Below are 21,391 nucleotides of genomic sequence, written 5' to 3' on the forward strand. Positions count from 1 at the left end.
TCAAAAGTTTACATAAACTAAGATTACTATGCCTTTAAACAATGCTGGACGGCCCATATGATGATGTCATGTGTTTGGAAGCTTCTGATAGTTTTTTTGGCAACATCTGAGTTAATTAGAGACACACCTGTGGATGTATTTTAATGCACACCTGAAACACACTGCTTCTTTGTGTAGCTTCACGGGAAAGCATTTTGAATATTTAATCTTGGAACTATGCATCCTGACGGGTTGAATCTGCGCCGTGACATCATGTGCCACTATTGAATATTTCATATATCTTTTCTATATTTATAGAATATTTTATTGTTCTTTGCATATTTTTTAAATATATTGATATGTTGTTTTTCCTATGTCAGTATTCCTTTTGTTTTGTTTCCTTTTTCTGATTAACATACCACATCATTTCTCTACCCATGTCTGATTTGTTCACGGTGGTACCGTATATAGGATTGATGAGATATCTATCCCATCAGGCTTTGAGAAAGACCGCAGGATTGCGTTCGAAACGTGTCGCCTTTTGTTTCTGACTCGCCCCCTGGGCTGTGGGGCACTCGGATCCGGGCAGTAGGGGAACGATGGGAGTAGTAGTGGCAACCCGGTTCCGTGGCTCAGGGTGGTCAGGCCAGTGGTAGTCCGTTATGCGCTGATGATTATGTCCGACTACGCCACCCGTGGATTTGTGGTCATTAGGAACCGCCGCTGCAAGGCAGACCGCTGGGGCTGATGATGTATGCAGCTGGGATGGTGTGACTCCCCACGGGAAGAGTGCGGCCCCAGGGCAGTGTAGTGGATGTTGGGAGTGATGGTAGTGGGAGTCCCCGTGCTGATAGTGCTGGAGGAGCAAGGAGCACGCAGACAACAGGTTGCAGTCCAGGGTCTTTACTAGAACAGGTAAATTGACCCACAAACAGTCCCAGCTAGGAGGGGACCTGGATGTCTGAGAGCAACGGGGAAATTGGCCCTGGTCAGGGTGAGGGTGTAGGCCTACCGTGCTTTCTGCGCTCCTTCTGGCTATCTCCTCGTTATAGGGTAACAGCCCACGTTTCCGAGCTTTCCGTGTATTCTCGCCTGTATGGCCTGCGACGTGGGTTCCTTTCTGCTCCCAGCCTTGTACGGCTTTACTGGTCCCTTCGGTTGTGGCCGGGCCTCCAGGCTTCTTAGGCCAAGGAATATACAGTCCCTTGTGGACTGGTTCTCTGCTGGGGGATATAGAATCCTCCCAGCCTCAGACACCAAAGTCTGGTAAAGTAAGTCTTTTATCTGCCAAGACAGGCTCACTTCGCCTCTTGTCTCTGGCTTGTGGCTCTCCTCCTGCCACACTTCCTCTTAGGTGCAATACAACTGTCTGTCCCTGCTCTGCTCTGGGACAAGTCTCAGTCCTGAGACAGGCCTTCAAGTTCTCACCAACCCTGCCCCCAGCACCAGCTTTTATAGGGTCAGCCTGCTCCCCCTACTGGCCTGAGACAGGAGGCATTGCATGCTAATGTTCCCCTGACCAGAGAAGCCCCCCCCCCTTGCTCTCAGACACAGCTTTAATTACACTTGTGGCATCCAGGCCAGGGTGACACATTTCTCTATCCCCCGCACTATTTCTCTGGAAATTTTAATGATTGAATAAAGTTGAAGTTTTATCACTCTACCAGAAGCTGGAACCATCGTTTTTCTCTCTTGAATATAACTCACCCCATTGCTGTGTTCTACACTTTATTTCACAACTCCTTCGGTGGAAAAATAAAAAAAAGTTATGTCTCTCTGAATATGGCAAAACAAAAATATAGCATTTTTTAACCATTTCCAGAGCGCCCATATACTTAAAAGTTCACATTTTATTTTGCAGTGACGTTCTACAACTTGATTGTATAATAAAGCAGTTGCAAGAGATTGTGCATCTGCGGGAGCTGGGAGCTGACTGTCAGACACAGCCGAACTCCCCATAGAGAAGACTCAGACGGCTTATAACCGTTTATGCCTTCTTGATTGCTGTATACATGGCAGTGCCTGCTCCTGACCCAGAGGTCATGTGGGTGCAGGGATGGAGCAGAAACTGCTGAGTCCTTGGAGACTCAATCAGCTCTGCTATGCAGCCAGGAGGCAGCATTTCCACTGTGATGTAGCTGAGGCTAATATATCAGCCTTAGTTACAGGGGACATAAGGTAAAAAACAGTATTTAAATATCGAAATGCCCTTCAAAAGTCTTTAATGACTATATGAAGAAACAATATACATGAAATAAATAAAAAATATCTGGTAAAAAAAAATAATAATTGTTACAGAAATGAGAACACATTTTTAAATGTATTTTAGTGGTCCTTTCATTTATTGTTATGAATGGGTTTTTTTAAATGTGAAAAACATGTATTTTCTATATTTTTTATTACTGATATTGGAAAAAAAAGTATGACAATGGCATAAAAATTAAGCCCAATGTATTACAAAAATAGATGCAAAAATGACTTTAATTTCTGAACAAGATTTTTTACAGCTTTTTAAATGAAAAAAAAAAAGTGAAAATGTGCCTGGTCAAAAATGGGGGTAAATGGCCTGGTCTTGAACTGGTTAAGTGTTTTCATTGTGCAAAAGTTGTAGATAAAAAAAATGTATTTTGTATTGCCATAACAGTGTAGATTTGAAGAATTAAGTTTACAAGTCATTTGTAGCAAATAATAACGGGGTAAAAACAAAATCCAATAAATCTATTGCAGAATTGTCTTTTTATATATATACTTTCAAACTCGCCCAAAAATGTTTTTCAGTACATTTAATATTCCAAAAATAATGGCATTTTCATCTGTATCTAAACCCATCTTTTCTTGATTGATGTGGGTGATGTTTTCTCAATCAGGGAAACATATCTTTAGAGCACCACTCCAGCGTTTATTTTTTATTGCAGCGCTGGAGTGGTGCCACTAAACTAAATTCCCTGCACCTAGTCTTATACTTACCAGCCACCGTCTTCTTCTGTTGTCAGCACCAGACTCCTGCAGATTGTGATCTGCCAGATCGTTCCAGTGTTTGCTAGGCGAGCCGGAAGTCACAACTCAATGTAAGTCTAAGAGAGGCCGAACGAGGCCTCATAGACTTACATTGAGAGCTTGTGACCGTTACCTCTGACCATAGGCGGATTGTAATGAGGGCAATCTGGGCTACCACTCGGGGCCCGAGACTCCGGGGGGCCCATGGCCAGATTGCCCTCATTATAATGTTTTGTGCGGAGGCAGAGGCAGGTTTGGCAGGGGGACCGCATTGTACCTGACGCTGGCTGGGCGGCCACATCACAGGGAGGCAGACACGCCCCCTGCACGCTGTGTGCTGTGTCTCCAGGACTGATGTAACACAGCAGCGCCTGGAGCTACATCCTCCTGCTGGAGAGGAGCTGGTGCAGCAGACCTCAGTGGATGGCGGTAAATACGAGGTCTGGGGAGGATGTCTGGAGTGAGGAGGGGGCTGCAGGACGCTGCTCTCCTCCTGATGAGTTTGCATAAGATTCCATAGTGTCAGGTCAGCGGCGCTCTGCTGGGGCTAAGTATAAGTTATCGCAGGACTTTGACCTTTGCTGCGGATCAGATCACTCTGGGTCATCGGCTCCAGCATCACCAGATCTGCAGGAAAGTTCAGAGTCCTGCAATAAATCAAACTGAGCCCCTGCAGAGCGACCACAGACATCATATACAGGATCCTACACTGACTGATCAACCCTGAACCTACAAGACATCACATACTACTCTGTCCCATATATAATATGTGAGGTCCTGTGTGCAGGTCCAGGTCTGATCAGTACAGTGTATATCCCTGTACAAAATGTCACATCCAGTATACAGATTAGTGTATGGTCTAGTGTGGTACAGACATCAGATGGGATATAACAATGTGTATAGTATATAACATCTAATGTCTGTATCACAGTATATCATACTAGCTATTTAACTAGTTCTACACCTGGGTCACTAGCATTTTTAGTGGTACATTTCTTTGGCCATTTTTTTTAAGACACTGTGTCTGCGAATTCTCATATACAGAGTCTTCAGTAAAATGGTGCCGGATAGCGTGGTATGTGCATGCACTGACTCCGGCACCATTTCATTGAAGTATTGTGCTACAAAATTAAAGGGATCTTTTCATCAGAAATAACGCTATTAACCTGCAGGTTAAAAGCGTTATTATACTTCCCAGCAGCTGAGTGCAGAGAGGAGAAAATGAACTTTATTCTCCTCGCCAGCATTCGGTTTCAGACATGGTGGCAGTGTCGGTTCGGTCACCGCTCTGAGTATGTAGATCGTCCGCTGTAACCGAGCCCCCAGCACTGACTGACACTGGCTCTATATTGAAGCCGGCTGTTAGTCAAGGCCAGGATTACAGCGGTTGCTTTGTATAATCAAAGTAATGACTGAACCGGTCAGAGGTGTCTCATAGGCAGCTGCATTTTGCCACCCCCAGAGTGGGATTCGACCGTTCTCTGAGCTTGCTGTGGAACTGACAGTCGATCAGTGAAGGGAGCTATGTGCGGGCTCATACTGTAAATAGGGAGCTATGTGCGGGCTCATACTGTATATAAGGAGCTATGTGTGGGCTCATACTGTATATAGGGAGCTATGTGAGGGCACATACATTATAAATGGAGCTATGTGAGAGCTCATACTGTATATAGGGAGGTATGTGCAGGTTCATATTGTATATAGGGAGCTATGTGCAGGCTCTTATTGTACATAGGCTATATGAGGGCTCAAACTGTATATAGGGAGCTATGTGCGGGCTCATACTGTATATAGGAAGCTATGTCCGGGCTCATATTGTATCTAAGTAGCTATGTAGGGGCTCATACTGTATGTAGGTGGCAGTGTCTGGGCTCATACTGTATGTACAGGGCTATGCGGGGGCTCATACTGTATGCAGGGGGCTGTGTGTGGGCGCATACTATATGTACAGTGCTACACTGGGGCTCATACTGTATCTAGGGAGCTATGCAGGGCCCATTCTGTATATAGGAGGCTATGTGGGGGCTCATTCTGTATATAGGAGGCTATGTGGTAGCTCATACTGTGCATAGGGAGTTATGTGGGAGCTCATACTGTATATAGAGGGGCTATGTGGGGGCTCATACTGTATCTGGGAGGCTATGTAGGGGCTCATACTGTATCTGGGAGGCTATGCGTGGGTTCATACTGTATTTGGGAGGCTATGTGGGGGCTCATATTGTATCTAGGGGGCTATGTGGGGGCTCATACTGTATCTAGGGTCTATGTAGGAGCTCATACTGTATGTAGGTGCTAGTGTGTGGGCTCATACTGTATGTAGGGGGTTGTGTGTGGGCTCATACTGTTTCTAGGGAGCTATGCGGGGGCTCATACTGTATCTAGGGAGCTATGTGCAGGCTCATACTGTATATAGAGGGATGTCAGCATACTTAATTCTGATCAATATTGTCATACAATTAATATAATTTTTTTTTTATTATTTTGTTAATATTAATATTAAGCAGAATTAATTTCAGCCTATTGATTCGACCTCCATAACAGTCACGGTTTCTCATGTGACTCCTCGGGAAAATGAATCTCCCACCCCTGCTCTATTATATATATCGCTATGTAATGTATAATGCTGTACATAATGGAATTTTTTTCCGGCATTCTCTGTCTAAAGATGTGATCAGAACATCTGTGTGTTGCTCACATGACCTATCACATGATCTATCAAAGGGGATCATGTGACATGTCACGTGATACATCGGGCACCTGGGCGGGCCCACACCTTCTAAACTGCCCGGGGCCCTGGCTACTCTTAATCCACCCCTGCCTCTGACTTCCAGTCATTCAGGAGTTGCAATCACAAGATGGCAACGCGGGACCGGAGCAGCGCCTGGAAGAGCAGAAGATGGCGGCTGGTGAGTATCAGACTAGGAGCAGAGAACTTACATTAGCAGCACCACTCCAGCGCTGAAATAAGAAAAAACCTGGAGTGGTGCTTTAAACATGAAAACCTGGACACTTCCATGCTGCCAGCCTTTTATAGTGAATTTACATGTGACAGATTTATTGCAGAAATTTCCACAACGGATTAATAAATATGAATGGGACTTTAAGAAATCTATGTGCTAACTATCAAAGCAACTCTATTTGGAAGAATGGAACTGATTTTCAATCTCATAAATTTCTGCAACCAGTCTATGCCACTGTATGCATATATAACCAATAAAGTGGGGTCCTAAAGTGAAAAAAAAAAGTATTTCACGCAGTCCATTTACTGTATTCTGCTGTATGAAATATCATAGTATAATATGTTATTTCATATTGTAAAATAAGTATGCCAAGACAAACCATCCCATTATGTGCCCAATGAACACTACTTTTCTGGGTAAATCAGAAAAGATGAGTAAATTTATTTCAGTGGAACTGAATTCTTCTAAAATTTTATAAAAGTTTGTATTCTCCAGAATATGGATTTTTTGCTATTTGTTCCACCATTTTGCTGAACTGTAGAAGGCCGACAAAAGGTTAAAAAAATAAAATAATAATAACACTAACATCTCAGCTCACCTGTTCTGCCACCCATGCATCTCGGTCATACCCGCCTCTTCTTTTTGGCTTTCCTGGTCACATGCATCGCCTCACTCTGAGCTGGGGCTTTCGACTCAATAAGGTCTCTCACATCACTGTGCATTACGCTGTCCCCAAAGGCGCTGACTAGGCTATGGGCGATGCACGTCATGACATCACGGCGTGCAGTGAGGTCAGAGACATGGATGAGCCACAAGTCCTGGCCCAGTGTAAAGCCGACTGAAGATGATGCTCAAGATTGGGGAAGGCGAAATAAAGAGGTACAGAGGACAGGACGGTAGGACAGGTGAGTGGTGAGGTGAGTAGTAATTATTATTTTAATTTTTTTTAACATCCAACGTTTATTGTGCTTTGTAGAAACCCAAGAGCATAATAAGGAACATTCAATTCTCAGAAAATTACTTTGATGCGATTCAAATTTCTTTGTAAAATCCGCATGATTTGGTGCAGATTTAATCATCTCTATAAATCAGTTCTTCGGGATACATCCAGCATTTACATCAGGAGCTTTTCCACTGCATACACACCCTAACCCTTGTAATATATATTATAACTGAGTTCATCATAATCACAATATGTTTTATTTTCTTTTTCTAAAGCTATTGGTCCATGAGTATCCTAGTGTGAAAACTCCTGAGGAAGCATGGTGAGGAACATCGATGACCTAGAATTCTGTCTCCCCTCCCATTCAGACTCTATTCTTTCAGGCTTGCAGTCCTTGAGATTTAATCCACAGCTCTCTGATGTTACATTGAAAGTCCAAGGGCGGGAGTTTCCTTGCCATCGTGCTGTGCTGGCTCTTTGCAGCCAATATTTCCATGCCATGTTCACTGGGAACTTCCAGGAAAGCATCTCTGCACATGTGGAAATCAAAGAGGTAGATCCAGAATTCTTGGAGACCTTAATTGATTTTTCTTACACGGGTCACCTCACCATTAACCAAGCCAACGTAGAAGGACTTATTCGTATCTCCAACCAGCTTCAATTCCCTGCAGTGAGGAAAGTTTGTGTCCGGTATTTGCAGCAGCAGATGGATGCCACCAACTGCTTAGGGATATGGGAGTTTGGTGAAACCCATGGCTGTCCAGAAGTTACAGCAAAGGCCTGGTCTTTCCTACAAGAAAATTTTGAACCTGTATCTCAAGAGGAAGAATTTTTACTTTTGCCTCCTGAGCGTCTGCTTCACTACTTAGGAGATCCTTTGCTTCAATTAAAAGAAGAGCAGAGTCGGGCAAAAGCCGTGCTCCTGTGGGTCAGGCAAGACGTGGACAACAGGGCTCATTATCTCCCAGAGCTGCTGAGTATGGCCAGGTTATCAAATTTGACTGACCATTTCCTGCAAAAACTAATGGATGATGAGCCATTGATAAGTGGATCAGAAACATGCCGAGCACTGGTCAGCAGCAACCTTGGACAGGTATTGTACAAACTAGAAGTGGTAGCACCTGATTTCTCCGGGTTGATGTAAGATGTTCAGGGTCTTTTTCTTAGGCCATGTGCACATGATGTCTTCTAGATGCCAGAGTACTTACTGAGTTTTGCAGGAGGAAGACACTTCAGGAAAATGCCCGCAGTGTTTTTCCTAAAGCGTCATTTTTGGCATCCTTACAGTTATTTATCTTTATTCTTTTTACTTGTATATATAGAATAATGAGCAGCTTCCAAGCGGTGGTGAAGAGGGTCCAGGTCACTTCTTTTAACGGCTGCACGTCATTGGAAACATGGAGTGGTTAAAACAAGCTAAAAAACGGAACATTTACACAGCGAGTTTTTCTTTTACATTGTATCTGTTCATTTTTTTTTGCATTTATTGAGCTTTTTTTCAGCTGAGCGTACCCACCGGAAAAAAAGATGTTGTGTGCACATACCCTTTTTTTTCACTATAGCTACTGAACCGGACCTGGAACTTATAGGTTTCAAAACATCTGTATGACGGCACATAACGTCCCCTTATGTCTTTGTACTGCAGAGCCACAAGGACTTTTTGTGCTGTCATTTGGCCCCCATCCAGAATATTTCTGCATGATTTTAGTGGACTGGAAACCTATGGCCAGAAAATTACAATTATGGTTAAAAATATATTTACATTTTAAAACAATGCAAAATATGGCCATTTTCTCACTGTCCACTAAGAACTTATAATAGGATGCCTACACTTTAGTAGTAGAGATCACTTTTTGTTTGCTGTATGCACTGGGTGCAAGAAAATCACTCGTCCCATAATAACCAGAAAGCAGGATCACAAGGAAATATAACACTGCTATTAAAAATCTGATCGCAAATAACACAGGATCTCATGCGATCTCGTGTAGGGTGCGTTACACTCACTTGCAGGCACTTGTAGGCCTCCACTGCCTTCTGGTCTCAGGAACAGCCGCACACATCAGGGGATGCCCAGTTCATTTTAACATTCACAAGTTTACTGGACAGTTAAAGTACGTCAGATTGTAACATGCAGTATCGGGCACAGCACCGTCCGGTTCTGGTTTCAGTAATACAGTACATTTTCCGTTTCATTTTTAGTTCCGCCTGGACTAACCCTATGCTTACTAGTCCCTTCAGGATTTTCCGTCCGGCCCTGAGATCCACTACCTTTCCCACTTGTGGTTCCACATCCATCTTCATCTGTATGGAAGAGGTTAAGGTACTCTTCATAGCACCTGTTTCGAGCCGTAGGCTCTGGACGTTGCAAGAATGTCCGAAGGAGGTCTTGTAAGGTCTCATACTTCCCAACACCAAATGTACTCCTCTCGCTGTCGGCCCACTGCTGCTTGACCTTAAAATTGTCACTTGCATCAATGAACTCTTTCACTAACTAAACCAGGAAGTGGTTCCTTTTTTTTTTTAACTGACCCTAACTCCTCCCACCATGGGCTAGACCAAACACTTATGTATATCTGTTCCTGCTGTCTGTTGCTGGGCAGATCTAACCTTTCACCTACATTCTAGCACACAGCTTGAATTACTTTCCTACATTAACAGTATACTAACAATACTTATACTGTACCTTATTCCATTGCCATCATCTAACTACAGTTACCATCTTATGTCCTAGATCTTACTCCATGTTCTACCTATACTTATTCTGCACTGTATATTACTCACATTAGGCATTACCTTTACAATACTTGTACATCAGCAGCATTACCTAAACACTATGCATTACTACACATTACATTCTTAAAACCGCATGACATAGTTCACACTTCACATATCACAATACATGTACAAAAACGCATGACACTATTCTCTTTATGTGATTGTTGTCTTTGGGGGCAGAAACACGACAGTCTCTGTCACACTCTTACCAGTAGATTGTGGCAACACCATGAGTTTCTCTCTTTTTGTCCATAGTAGCCAAAGACTTAAGGCCCCGTCACACTTAGCGACGCTGCAACGATCCCGACAACGATACGACCTGTCAGGGATCGTTGCTGTGTCGCTATGTGGTCGCTGGTGAGCTGTCAAACAGGCAGGCTCACCAACGATCAGGGGAGCAGCGACATCGTGGAATCTTTCCACGATGTCCTGCTCCTGGTTACGAGCCTGCTGAAGCAGGAGCAGGCTGGTAACTATGGTAAACATCGGGTTACTAGGGGCACACGCGCACCTAGTAACCCGCTGTTTATCATGGTTACGAGCCTGCTAAAGTGAGCGGTAACCTCCCGCTCACCGTAGCAGGCTGGTAACCATGGTAAACATCGGGTTACTAGGTGCGCGTGTGCCCCTAGTAACCCGATGTTTATCATGGTTACCAGCCTGATCTCTGCTTCCGCTGGTCACACACAGCGATGTGTGCTGACCAGCGGGGAGGGCAACGACCAAAAAATGGTCCAGGTCACTTTGCAGCGATCAGCGACCACACAGCAGGGGCCTGATCGTTGCAAAGTGTCACACATAGCGACATCGCTGGTGAGGTCGCTGTTGCGTCACCAAAACCGTGACACAGCAGCGATCTCGCTAGCGATCTCGCTATGTGAGACGGGGGCTTTAGAGGTATTCTTTGCAGCATGACATGGTGCATTGTCATGCATGAAAATGATTTTGCACTATGGAAGGAAGTGTTCAGTCAGAAACTCTATATATTTTGCCTAGGTCATTTTCACACTTTCAGGGACACTAAATTGGCCTACCAGTTTTCTCTCAATGATTCCAGACCAAAACATGACTCCACCACCTCCTTGCTGACGTCGCAGCCTTGTTGGGACATGGTGGCCAACCACCAACCATCCACAACTCCATCCATCTGGACCAACTAGGATTGCATTGTACTCATCAGTAAACAAGACTGTTTTAAAATTAGTCTTCATGTATGTGTGGGCCCACTGCAACTGTTTCTGCTTCTGAATACTGTTTAGGGATGGCCGAATAGTAGGTTTATGCACAACTTCAAGTGTCCTCTGGAGGATCCTATACCTTGAGGTTCTCGGGACTCCTGAGCCACCAGCAGCTCTAAATACATGTTTGCTGCTTTATAATAGTATTTTAGCAGCTGCTCTCTTAATACGATTAATTTGTCTGGCAGAAACCTTCCTCATTATGCTTTTATCTACATGGACCCATCTGTGCTCTGTATCAGCCATATATCTCTTCACACCACAACTATCACTCTTACGTTTTCGTGAAATATCTAATGTTTTCATACCTTGTCCAAGGCATTGCACTATTTGACACTTTTCGGCAGTAGAGAGATCCTTTTTCTCTCCCATATTGCTTGAAACCTGTGGCCTGCTTAATAATGTGGAACGTCTTTCTTAAGTAGATTTGGTTATAATTGGTTTCACCTGGCAAACTAATTATCACAGGTGTTTGAGATTGATTTCAGTGATCCAAAGAGCCCTGAGACACAATATCATCCATAAGTTTATTTGAAAAACAAAATATTACATCTTTATGAAACTTAAATCTAGTTTGAATAATAATTTGGAACATGATGTAAAATACTTGTGATAAAGGACCCTTAGTTTTTCTATGTCTGTATTAGTAGTATCAAGTAAATCTCAGAAAATATGCTAATAAAAAATGAGCATATTAAAAAAATAATGTTTCAGAGTAAAATTTAAAAAAAAACAATCAAACAAAACAAAAACAGAATAACTTTTGTTTTTGATTCTCCATTATTGAAGTAAACCAATGCCTCCATCCAGCACATCACCTTTGGTATCATAGACATGACCTGCCTGCCACCTCTACCCTGAGTCATTACCTCTCAAATAGGTTTAACATGTAACTCTTCCATCGTTCTAACCTTTGACATCAGCGTCACCTTTCACTAGTGTGTTCATCTGTACAGTCTTGTAATGAAATGTCATCGCCCATCAGTGTCAGCTCCCACACCTGAGCTGTACCAGGATCACCTGCCCTACCTGTGTTACTTTTTATGACCCATATCACCTGTCAAGGCTATCATCAGACACTTGACTAATCTCTCCAGCTAGATCTCTTCTCAACCACCACCTGTTATCAGTTACGTCTCGTGTCACATTTCCCACACCTGTCACCTTTCAAATGTGTGTGTTACCTCTCATCTATGGCTCCATTGTAACTCGTGTTAACACTGGTAATTATAGCTGGATCCTTCAGTGGCTGGAAAGGATTATAAACAAGTTGAATAAGTACCTCTTAGTAACACATTATGAAAGCTTATTTTCAGTCCATGTATTTTTCCTCCAGGTGATGAAGGGCCTTACTGAGCAGTCATCAGTATCTCTGCAGCAAGTATTGGTAGTGGTTGGAGGAAAGGTTTTGGAGGAAGAGGAGGACGAGGAGGATGAAGATGTTGATGAATCTCCTAGTACATCTCATAACTTTTCTTATTACAATCCCAAAACTAGTAAGTAAAATCTTTCCAAGGCAGACTTTAAAGGGAACCTGCCATGTTGATCATGTCTCTAAATTTGTGGTCACCATGATGTAGAGCAGGATGAACTGAGCAGATATATAGTTGATATATACATTTTTGTAGGATAAGATGTAATATAACTTGTAATTTTATTCATTTTTATTTTTGCTTATGTTTTCAGTGTAGGAGTGCAGTAGATGGTCTTATCAGTGATTGTTATGCATGTATACAGAGATAGCTGATAATCAATGATCCGGACCACAAACTTGATGCCTAAGTGCAGTTTGAACAGGAAATTTAATAGAAAAAAAAATAGAAGTTGTACTGATTTTTTTCCCCACAAAATTATATACAGTCTTGGCCAAAAGTGTTGGCACCCTTGAAATTGTTCCATAAATTAAGTATTTCTCTCAGAAAATTATTGCAATTGCACACAAAAAAAAACAGAGAAAAAAAGACAAATTGCACATAATTCACATAAAACCCCCAAAATGGGTTGAATAAAATCGTTGGTACCTTTCTAAGATTGTGAGTAAACAACTTTGTTTCAAGCATGTGATGCTCATTCAAACTCACGTGGCAAGTAACAGGTGTAGGCAATATGAAAATCATAGCTGAAACCAGATAAAAAGAGAAGTTGACTCTTGAATCTTGAATCTTTGATTGTGTGTCTGTGTGTGCCACACTAAGCATGGAGAACAAAAAGAGGAGAAGAGAACAGTCTGAGGACTCGAGAACCCAAATTTTTGAACAATATCAACGATCGCAAGGTTACAAGTCCATCTCCAGAGATCTCGATGTTCCTTTGTCCACGGTGCACAACATAATCAAGAAATTTACAACCCATGGTTCTGTAGCTCATCTTCCTGGAAGTGGACAGCAGAGAAAAATTGATGGGAGGCTGCAACGCAGGATAGTCTGGATGGTGGATAAGCAGCCCCAATTAAAGTTTCAAAGAAATTCAAGCTGTCCTGCAGACTCAGGGTGCATGAGTGTCAGCGCGAACTATCCGTCGACTTTTGAATGAAATGAAAGAATATGGCAGGAGACCCAGGAGGGGTCTAGACTGCTGTTTGCCCAAATGTATGTAAGTCAAAATCCTTCTGGGAAAGCATCTTGTGGACAGATGAGATTAAGATAGAGCTTTTTGGTAAAGCACATCATTCTACTGTTTACCAGAAATGGAATGAGGCATACAAAGAAAATAACATAGTACCTACAGTCAAATATGGTGGAGGTTCAAAGATTTTTTTGGAGTTGTTTTGCTGCCTGTGGCACTGGGTGTCCAATCATGAAATATGAAGATTACTAAAGGATTTTGGGTCACAATGTAGTGCCCAGTATTAGACAGCTGGGTTTGTATCTTAGATCATCCTAGATCATGGATCTTCCAGCTGGACAATGACCCAAAACGTACTTCAAGAAGCACCCAGAAATGGATAGAATCAAAATGCTGGAAAGTTCTGAAGTGACCAGCAATGAGTCCGGATCTAAATCCCATTGAGAACCTGTGGAGAGATCTTAAACTTGCTGTTGGGAGAAGCCACCCTTCAAATATGAGACCTGAAGTAGTTTGCAAAACAAAAGTGGACCAAAATTCCAGTTGAGAGGTGTAAGAGGCTTGTTGACGGTTATAGGAAGCGATTGACTGCAGCTATTTATTCCAAAGGATGTGCAACCAAATATTAAGTTAAGGGTGCCAACAATTTTGTCCTGCCCATTTTTGGGGTTTTGTGTGAAATTATGTCCAATTTGCCTTATTTCCTCTGTTTTTTTTGTGTTGTTCCAATACACACAAAGGAAATAAACATGTGTATAACAAAACATGTGCCATTGCAATTAATTATATTGCATGACTGTATATATCTGTTCAGCTTCTTCTGATTTATAACATGCTGGTCACAGATCTGACTGCATTTTGAATGTAGGAGAAAATAAAGCTAATGTTGTCTGGGTATGTCCCTGGGCTCTTAGATCAATTAGCAGTTCCTGAATCAATTTGGCTGATGCTCCCACTAAAATCATTGGGTTGAAAATTTTCACTAAAATCTGTATGATAGCTGTTGTTCCTTGAATGGGTATTCTCAAGTTGTCTCTTGAGCAGCTCACAGTTCTGCAATATCCTTACTTCCTTGTTGCTTCGATGGTGAGCGCTCCTTCTTATGTGATAGTTCTGGTCAAAAGCTCTGTCCTGCTACAACACATTTACAGGCTGTCAGTGTTGTTATTACAATATTTACATGTACCAGTGCATTTGAACAAACCCAAAGCTCAGAATTTAAGAGCCAAGAGTAGGAGAACTGCTCTGGAAACTGCTGGTGCTAGCGGAAAGTGATTCTACTAGACTGATAAGAGCACCTTGCTCAGGAGAAATTAATGAGCTGGAGACATTGGATTGGGCTGTTAGGAGTTAACTCTTTGCATGAAATGTAACTTCTGCTCATACTTGGCCAGGCTCCAGTGCTAAGCTCATGGAAGCAAGCTGTACACTATGTAGGATAAAAGCTGTGACTGAAGGAAAATGAAAGTAGATAGAAAAAGCAAGTCAATTGCAAACTTGCTTATTTTCATGTTTTCTAGAGTATGTCACATTTTCATTCATCTGCAGTGCACCGCATGGGGTGGCGCACTCCTGATTTGATACAGTGATATAGTTAAACCATTGTCAGCACTGTGCAATCTTAGATTCTGCATGTTCTATAGCTGTGCTCCTTGCCTAGGATGCACAGGTGGCCAGTAACCTCAGCAACGAGCAGTAAGCAATAAAATTTAAAATCTTTCCATTTTTGAGATGGGATTTTTTGTAAGAGGTAAATGACAAAGTTGCTTGTTTTTAAATGCACTTTCCAATATTACATATTTAAGAAGATGAGACAACACCTTTATTCCAGCGCCATCACCTGCTACTTATCATTCGTTCACCAGCACATCTTTGAGACTGTTCCCAATCATATTTCTTGTACATTCTCAAGTTGGTTTTGGGAGAAACATTTTTGGATCCAGTGAATTTGTCAAAGGATTTAAATAATGTCTCCTATAAGCCACAGTGCAGCTGCAGTACATTACTATATGAACCTACACGAAAAATGAAATCTTGGCTGTGTATTTGTAGAAAGAAATTATAAAATTATATAATACCGTAATATTACATACACCACAGGTTTGTCCTGGTGATTAATATATCTCAAAAGACAAAAGAAAATTGAAGAGTTGGGAAATGTTACTTAATATCTTCTGACATTGTCTTACATTCTTGGCAGAAATGTGGATGTCACTCCCGGATTTTCCAGATTATAATAAATGGGGATTCTCGGTCACTTCACTGAATAACGATGTCTACGTCACTGGTGAGTAGAACCGATGGCAGTGATCAATATAATGGAGTCACCACTAGCACTTTATTAACTGCTGGTACAGTATATCCTTAAAGGGAATCTGTCACCAGTTGTTTAGTGTGTGAACCAATGCCACCACCTTTTTGAGCACCTGTATGGCATTACTTAAATGTGTCCTTCACCCCCTAATTCCCCCTGTATTCCACCAAAAATACCTTTTTATTTTCTCCTGCGCTCAATGTAAATGCCTTTGGTCGGGTCCGATGGGCATTATTTCCCTTCGTCTGTGCTGCCTCATTGCCCACAAAAGCCGCCCTCCAGCTTTGATTGATGTGGATGCACGTCCATCGGCATCCATATAGCCGAAAGAGATCTTGTGCCTGCGCATTAGCATCGTCTGCTAGCACAGGCACACTTTGCTCTGTCCTACTGCGAGCAGAGCATAATACATAACTGGGCATGCGCCCGGGAAATGTCATTCCGGCAAATTGGTTCTAGTAAAAAAAAAATATATACACACACATGGACAAAATTGTTGTTACCTTTCTGTTAAAGTAAGAAAAATCCACAACGGTCACTGAAATAACTTGAAACTGACAAAAGTAATTGTAAAATGAGTGAATATCAACTAATCAGACTTTGCTTTTGAATTTTGGATCAACAGAAAAATAACAAAAGAAAACAAACTAATGAAAATGACCTAGACAAGAATGATGGCACCCTTAACTCAATATTATGTTACTTAATCTTTTGAGGCAATCATTACAAACGATTTCTATAACACTGAATGACAATGCTGCACCTGTCCACAGGTATTTGACCCACTCGTAGTGAGCAAACTGCTCCAGCTATCTCAGGTGTGAAAGGGCTTTCTCCAGACTGCAGATTTCAGCTCATTACCGAGATGTTCAATAAGATTTAGGTCAAGGCTCATATAAGTCATTTCAGAATAGTCCAATGCTTTGCTCTTAGCCATTCCTGCATGATTTTAGCTGTGTGTTTTGGGTCATTATCCTGTTGGAGGACCCATGACCTCAGACCAAGGTTTCTGACACTGGGCAGCACATTATGCTTTAAAAAGCCTTGATAGTCTTGAGATTTCATTGTGCCCTGCACAGATGCAAGACACCGTGTCAAAACATATCCCAAAACATAACCGAGCTTTCACAGTAGGTTCAATCTTCTTTTATTTGTATGCTTCATTTTTATGTCTGTGAACGTAGAGCTGATGTGACTTGTCAAAAAGATTCAGTTTTGTTTCATCTGTCCAAAGGACATTCTCCCTGAAGTTTCATGGCTTGTCAATATGCATTTTAGCAAATTCCAGTCTCGCTTCTTTATTATTTGCTTTCAACAGTGGTTTCCTGCTCATTGAAGTCCACTTTAGACAAGACAGCCACAGTTGTGCAATATGACATAGATGTACCTTGACCTTGGAGTTCACCTGTAATCTCTTTGGAAGTAGTTCTGGGCTCCTTGGTTACCATTCCTATTATCCATGTCTTCAATTTGTCATCAATTTTCCTCTTGCGGCCTCATTCAGGGAGGTTGGCTACAGTCCCGTAGACCTTAAACTACTGAGTAATATGTGCAACTGTAGTAACAGGAACATCAAGCTGTTTGGAGATGGTTTTATACCCTTTACCTTTAACATGTTTGTCTATAATTTTATTTCTAATCTCCTGAGACAACTTTCTCCTTGGCTTTCTTTGGTCCATGCTCAGTGTGGTATGATACCAAACAGCACAGTGACTACTTTTCACCCAGTCAGACTGACTGACTACAAGTTTGCAGACACCTGTGATACTAAATACAGGACACAGTTTAACATGTTCCTATGGTCAAATTATGTTCAATCTTTTCTAGGTGTACCATCATCATCGCTTTCATTTGTTTTTGTTTTTAATTTTCTGTTGAATCACAGTTCAAAAGCAATGGCTAATTCTCATTAGATGATAATCAGTAAATTTAAAAAGAAAATTACTTTTGTCAGTTTCAAGTTATTTTAGTGACCATTGTGAGTTTTCCTTACTTTAACAGAAGGGTACCAACAATTTTGTCTATGTATGCATAAATATATATTCACTTGGGATGTAACAAATATAGATACTGCATAAGGCTGCATATAGACCGCGGCCTTTAAATTACCACTGATTGACTTTAGGAAGAAATCAATCATGTGTACAGAACAATCATTAATACGATCATTTGTGCACACAGAATATCATCATTATCTACAGCACATTTCCTGTTTACATGGGATGATGTCCAGTTGCCGCCATTAATGATTCAATCACCACCATTCAAGTGCTTTGCTAGTTTGTGGGATGAGTTCCGGGCGGTAATCCTAGGAATGCTCATTTATGATTATCTGTCTAAATGGACCCTTACAATTAAGTATCATTTTCTTTTGAATTCCTCTTCTCCTAGGTGGCTCTCGTGGTTCTCGAGATGATTCTTGGTCCACACGTCAAGGGTGGCGCTTTGTACTGAGTGAAGGGATATGGAAACCATTATCACCTATGATTAATCCACGGACGAATCATGCCAGTGCTTCTCTGAATGGGGAAATATATGTAATTGGAGGTTGGCTCTTGCAACAAATATGACATATTCATTGTTGGGACAAGAGTTAAAACCTAACTAACTACCAACGACATTCAAATCTTCTTCTTTTAATAGGAACCTTACAAGTGGCAGTAGAAGTAGAGTGTTATGACCCCTATAGCGGAAAATGGTCATCGGTGAGCCCTGCACAGAAATATGTCAGCAATTTTACTGCAGTTGGATTTGGTGGAAAGCTCTACGTGGTTGGATCCTGTGCCATAAAGTACAATGCACTGACGCTTCAGTGCTACAATCCATCTACAGGTACCAGGCCAGGAAAGCTGTTTTTTCTAGTTGTTCTTTAGATGGTGAAACATGTGATAGAAGTGGCCAGCACAATGATGTACCTGCTATGGGGCCCTTCCAAAGATGTTGTCCAGTCCTGGTTGATATGAAACCTACACAGGATTAACCCTTGCAGAAGAAGTGCCTTGCAATTAAGAGGATAGGGAATTCGCCCAAGGGTTATGGTAAGAGAGTGGAGGCAGGAAAACACCAGGCTCCCCTGTCCTTGGTGGTACAACCGAACACCATAAACGGGGCTCATTTTGATCATTACTGTGGGTACCAGCCAGTGGCATATCTAGAGTCCTATGGTCCCCGATGCAAAACTTGGACCTGGGTCTCCACCTCCATGTTGGTAAGATGTAAGGGCCTTTGTAGCATTCTGAGTCACTTTCTGTTATAATGTCCCCCATCCTGGCCCCTTTCTGTAATATTGTGTCCAGTGCTAGCCTCTTTCTGTTTTAATTTCCCCCATCCTGAGCCCTTTCATGGTATAATGTCCGGTGCCCTGGGCCCCTTACTGTAATAATGTCTCCCATCCTGGCCCTTTCCTGAAACTATGTCCCTATCCTGATATAATGTCCCAAATCATGAGCCTCTTCCTGGTATAATGTCCCCCATTCTATAATAAAGTCCACCATCCTGGGCACCTTCCTAGTATAATGACCCCTATCCTAGACCTCATTCTGTTATAATGAGCCTCATCCTGGGCCCCTTCCTTGTATAATGACCCCCATCCTGGGCCCTTCCTTGTATAATGTCCCCCATTCTGGGCCCCTTCCTGGTATAATGACAACCATTCTGAGCCCCTTCCTGGGTTAATGACCCCCATCTTTTAATAATAATGTCCACCATACTGGACCATTTCCTGGTATTATTATCCCCATCCTGGACACCGTTCTGGTATAATGAACCCCATCCTGTATAATGACCCCCATCCTGGACCCCATTCTGGTATAATGACCCCGATCCTGTATAATGATCCCCATCCTGGACCTCATTCTGGTATAATGACTCCCATCCTCGGCTCTTTCCTTGTATAATGACAATCATTCTGGGTGCCTTCCTGGTATAATGTCCCCCATCCTGGGCCCCTTCCTTGTATAATGACCCCCATCCTGGGCCCTTCCTTGTATAATGTCCCCCATTCTGGGTTCCTGCCTGGTATAATGACAACCATTCTGAGCCCCTTCCTGGGTTAATGACCCCCATCTTTTAATAATAATGTCCGCCATACTGGTCCATTTCCTGGTATTATTATCCCCATCCTGGACACTGTTCTGGTATAATGAACCCCATCCCATGCCCCTTCCTTGTATAAAGACCCCCCATCCTGAACCCCATTCTGGTATCATGACCCCCATCCTGTATAATGACCCCCATCCTGGACCCCATTCTGGTATAATGACCCCCATCCTGTATAATGATCCCCATCCTGGACCTCATTCTGGTATAATGACTCCCATCCTCGGCTCTTTCCTTGTATAATGACAATCATTCTGGGCGCCTTCCTGGTATAATGTCCCCCATCCTGGGCCCCTTCCTTGTATAATGACCCCCATCCTGGGCCCTTCCTTGTATAATGTCCCCCATTCTGGGTTCCTGCCTGGTATAATGACAACCATTCTGAGCCCCTTCCTGGGTTAATGACCCAATCTTTTAATAATAATAATGTCCACCATACTGGTCCATTTCCTGGTATAAAGACCCCCATCCTGAACCACATTCTAGTATAATGACCCTCATCCTGTATAATGACCCCCATCCTGAACCCCATTCTGGTATAATGAACCCCATCCTGTATAATGACCCCCATCTTGGACCCCATTCTGGTATAATGACCCCCATCCTGGGCTATTTCCTTGTATAATGACAATCATTCTGGGCGCCTTCCTGGTATAATGACCCCCATCCTATAATAATGTCTGCCATACTGGGCGCCTGCCTGGTATAATGACCTCCATTATGAGCTCCTTCCTGGTATAATGTCCCCCTTCCTTATATAATGTTCCCCTTCCTGGGCCCCTTTGTGGTATAATGACTCCTATCCTGGGCTCTTTCGTGTATAATGACCCCCATCCTGGGCCCCTTTCTTGTATAATGACCCACATCCGAGGCCCCTTCCTGGTATAATGTCCGTTCTGTTTTTTTGAAACATAACAAAAAATATTCTTCTTACCTTCTTCTGCTCCCACAACATGCGGTGTCCTTTTCTGTAGCTGGTAGCTGACTTCAGTGTCACTGCCATGCACCGCTCATGACTAGCAAACCAACGTCAGCTGCCGGCCTCTGAATGGCTCCCGGTGCTGCAATACACTTCAGCGGAAGTAGGAGCTAGCGTCAGCCCCCTCCTGCACGAGCTCGGTCGCGGTTGCACTCTCTGCAACCGTGATTGTTACGCCCCTGATGGGGACATAGGGACCGTTTCTGTTTGCTGTAATTTAATTCAAAATGTAATTCATTTTTTCAAAACACGATAATGTACACATTATACATATGTATGTAATGATTACGCTTCTTGTGGTCTACAGACGGCTGGTGTGTCATTGCATCTCCATTCATCCCAAAGTACCTGTCCTCTCCTTGCTGTTGTGCCCTGGATGGAGCTGTGTATCTTATTGCTGATAACACCAAAAAAGTTTATATGTATCTTCCAGAAGTTAATCTGTGGAAAAAGGTGAGTATGGTCATGTAAAGAATTCTTTTGATTTTACTGAATCAACTTGATTAAAGCACATCCATTACCAAGTTTCACAATGCAAACTAT

General features: G+C 42.5%; 1 protein-coding gene across 1 annotated transcript in view; it reads left to right on the forward strand.

Annotated features, from left to right (window-relative positions):
* KLHL30 (kelch like family member 30) overlaps positions 1-21,391 on the forward strand; it is a 39,329-nt gene that overhangs the window by 11,509 nt on the left and 6,429 nt on the right. The window contains exons 2-7 of the mRNA XM_073674506.1: positions 7,155-7,972; positions 12,229-12,388; positions 15,658-15,744; positions 18,163-18,318; positions 18,415-18,603; positions 21,156-21,301. Coding sequence (XP_073530607.1) covers positions 7,199-7,972; positions 12,229-12,388; positions 15,658-15,744; positions 18,163-18,318; positions 18,415-18,603; positions 21,156-21,301 — 1,512 coding nt within the window. The 5' untranslated portion in view covers positions 7,155-7,198. The remainder of the gene's footprint in view (positions 1-7,154; positions 7,973-12,228; positions 12,389-15,657; positions 15,745-18,162; positions 18,319-18,414; positions 18,604-21,155; positions 21,302-21,391) is intronic.

This window comes from Phyllobates terribilis, unplaced genomic scaffold (assembly GCF_046119375.1).
Source record: "Phyllobates terribilis strain yellow unplaced genomic scaffold, ASM4611937v1 Scaffold_3__8_contigs__length_932513732, whole genome shotgun sequence".
NCBI lineage: Eukaryota > Metazoa > Chordata > Amphibia > Anura > Dendrobatidae > Phyllobates > Phyllobates terribilis.